The 2,224-nt window shown below is 36.8% G+C and overlaps 1 protein-coding gene across 1 annotated transcript; it reads left to right on the forward strand.

Moving 5' to 3' along the window:
* Positions 1–1,492: 1,492 nt before the first annotated feature.
* On the forward strand, positions 1,493–1,951 carry LOC108487808 (uncharacterized). The gene has a single exon (XM_017792161.1). It carries the CDS (start codon positions 1,493–1,495, stop codon positions 1,949–1,951), a length of 459 nt encoding a protein of 152 aa, XP_017647650.1.
* Positions 1,952–2,224: the final 273 nt, after the last annotated feature.

The raw sequence follows: 2,224 nt of genomic DNA on the forward strand, positions 1-2,224 counted from the left end.
GAAGATGAAATTATTTCCTTATTCCTTGTAGGGAACAACTTGTACTTGGTTCCTTGGGCTACTTACAGGACCAATTACTTCTTGGAATGTACTAGCAACGCAGTTTGTTTTGTGATTTAACCCGCCGACAATGAACGCTTGTCTCTGAAATAATATTACAGCTTATCATCAGCTAGGCGATGAGAATCTTCACACCACATGGGAACGTTATAAATCTTTTTTTCAATGTTGTCCTATGCACGGCATTCAACAATAAACACAAATTGAAATTTTTTACAATGGGTTGAATTCACACACGAGGAATCTTGTCGATGCATTACCCAATGGACCTTTGCTGGATTGTACTTATAATGCTACTATTGAAATTTTGGAGAGAATTGCTCAGAATGATTACCAATATCCAATCTCTAAAGCTGCTTATTGAACTGAATGCAATATCTGCACTTAGTGCTATAGTTTCTTCTCTTGCAAATATGATAAAAAAATATGCAAGGGACTAGTGACGTTGCACCTATATAAGTCGATCAAAAATTTGATGTTCCTACCTTTTGTTGTGAGATTTGTAGTGACAACCACAACTATGAAAATTGTCCATAACATGCAGAAAATGCCTTTTATGTCAGTAACATCTGCAATAATTCTTATGATAACTCTTATAATAATTCTGCATGCAATCAACGGTCTTGGGAACTCAGAATGCTGGACAAAATGTTGTGACATTCTGATATGGAAATACATCTACTCAAGGTAATTATTATATAAGACAAGGGAATTACAGTCAACAACAGTAAAACTACAATCAACACATTCAGATTCAGCCACAAAAGCCAAATACACCCACACCAGAATCAGACGCAATCACAGCACTTTCAATGTCGAATCAGCATGCTCCAGAACATCAATGACAACAGTACACGCAAGATTCTCCTTCTGACCTGTTAGCTGCTCTTGAGGTTTTAATGCGGGAGCATATGACTTACACAAAAGCTATTGTGAAAGGGAATTCATCTTCTATTTGGGTGTTGGAGGTACAATTAGGACAACTTGCTTCGAATCTGATTACTCGACCACTAGGCACACTACCTAGTGACACGAAAAATCCCAGTCTAAGGGGGAAAGAACACTACAAGGCTATCATGCTTAGGAGTGGTAAACAAACTAGCGGGCTGTCTACAGACTCTACTGTTGCACCTCAAACTATTGATGAAATGATCCCTAGTGAGAAAGTAAAATCTAAAGAGCTTATCGATGCATTAGATAAAAAAGTTCCACTAATTGTCACACATATGCCTAATTCTGACCTTCAAAACTGTCGACACAACCAAAGGTGTCTGTGCAATCAGATGTATCTTTACCTTTACGATTTCTACAAAGATTTAGGGAGAATGAACAGAATAAGTAGTACCAACAATTCCTGAACATACTGAAGCAACTTCAGGTCAATATTCCTTTAGTAGATGTTTTTGTGCAAATTTTAAATTATAGTAAATTTATGAATGAGCTCTTGTCCAAGAAGAAGAAGCTCAGTGATATGGAAACTATTGCACTCCCAAAGGGTTGTAGTACTCTTTTGACAAATAAGTTGCCCCTTAAAATGAAAGATCCATGGAGCTTTACTATCCCATGTTCAATTGGCAACTATTATTTGGGTAAGGCTTTATGTGACTTGAGAGCTAGCATCAACCTAATGCCACTTTCAACTTTCAAAAAGTTGGGAATAGGTCACATAAAACCTACTGCAGTGACATTGCAACTAGTAGATCAATCTTTGGCTCAACTTGAAGGGAAAATCAAAGAAATCTTAGTTCGTGTGGATAAATTCGTTTTTTTTGCTGATTTTATCATACTTGACTGCGAGGCAGACAAGGAGGTTCCCATAATCTTGGGACGACCCTTTTTAGCCACTGGACGAACTCTTATTGATGTCTACAAAGGTGAATTGACCATGTGACTTAATGATGAGCATGTCAACTTTAGTGTTTTTGAGTCTATTCAATGCAAGGATAAAGAAGAATGACATACTATCGATGTGCTAGATGATCTAATTGCAAAAGAATTCAATGATCAAAGTACAGTACTTTCTGAGGAGTTTACAGTGACATCTGATGATGAATTCTTAGATAATTGTGACAGTAGGGTTAACGCTAATAATATTGAACTTAGGTATGGTTGGTAGATTGAATCCTTAGACTTAGCTAACAGAACAGCTTTAATTTTCAAACCA

This window comes from Gossypium arboreum, chromosome 10, assembly GCF_025698485.1.
Source record: "Gossypium arboreum isolate Shixiya-1 chromosome 10, ASM2569848v2, whole genome shotgun sequence".
Taxonomy (NCBI): domain Eukaryota; kingdom Viridiplantae; phylum Streptophyta; class Magnoliopsida; order Malvales; family Malvaceae; genus Gossypium; species Gossypium arboreum.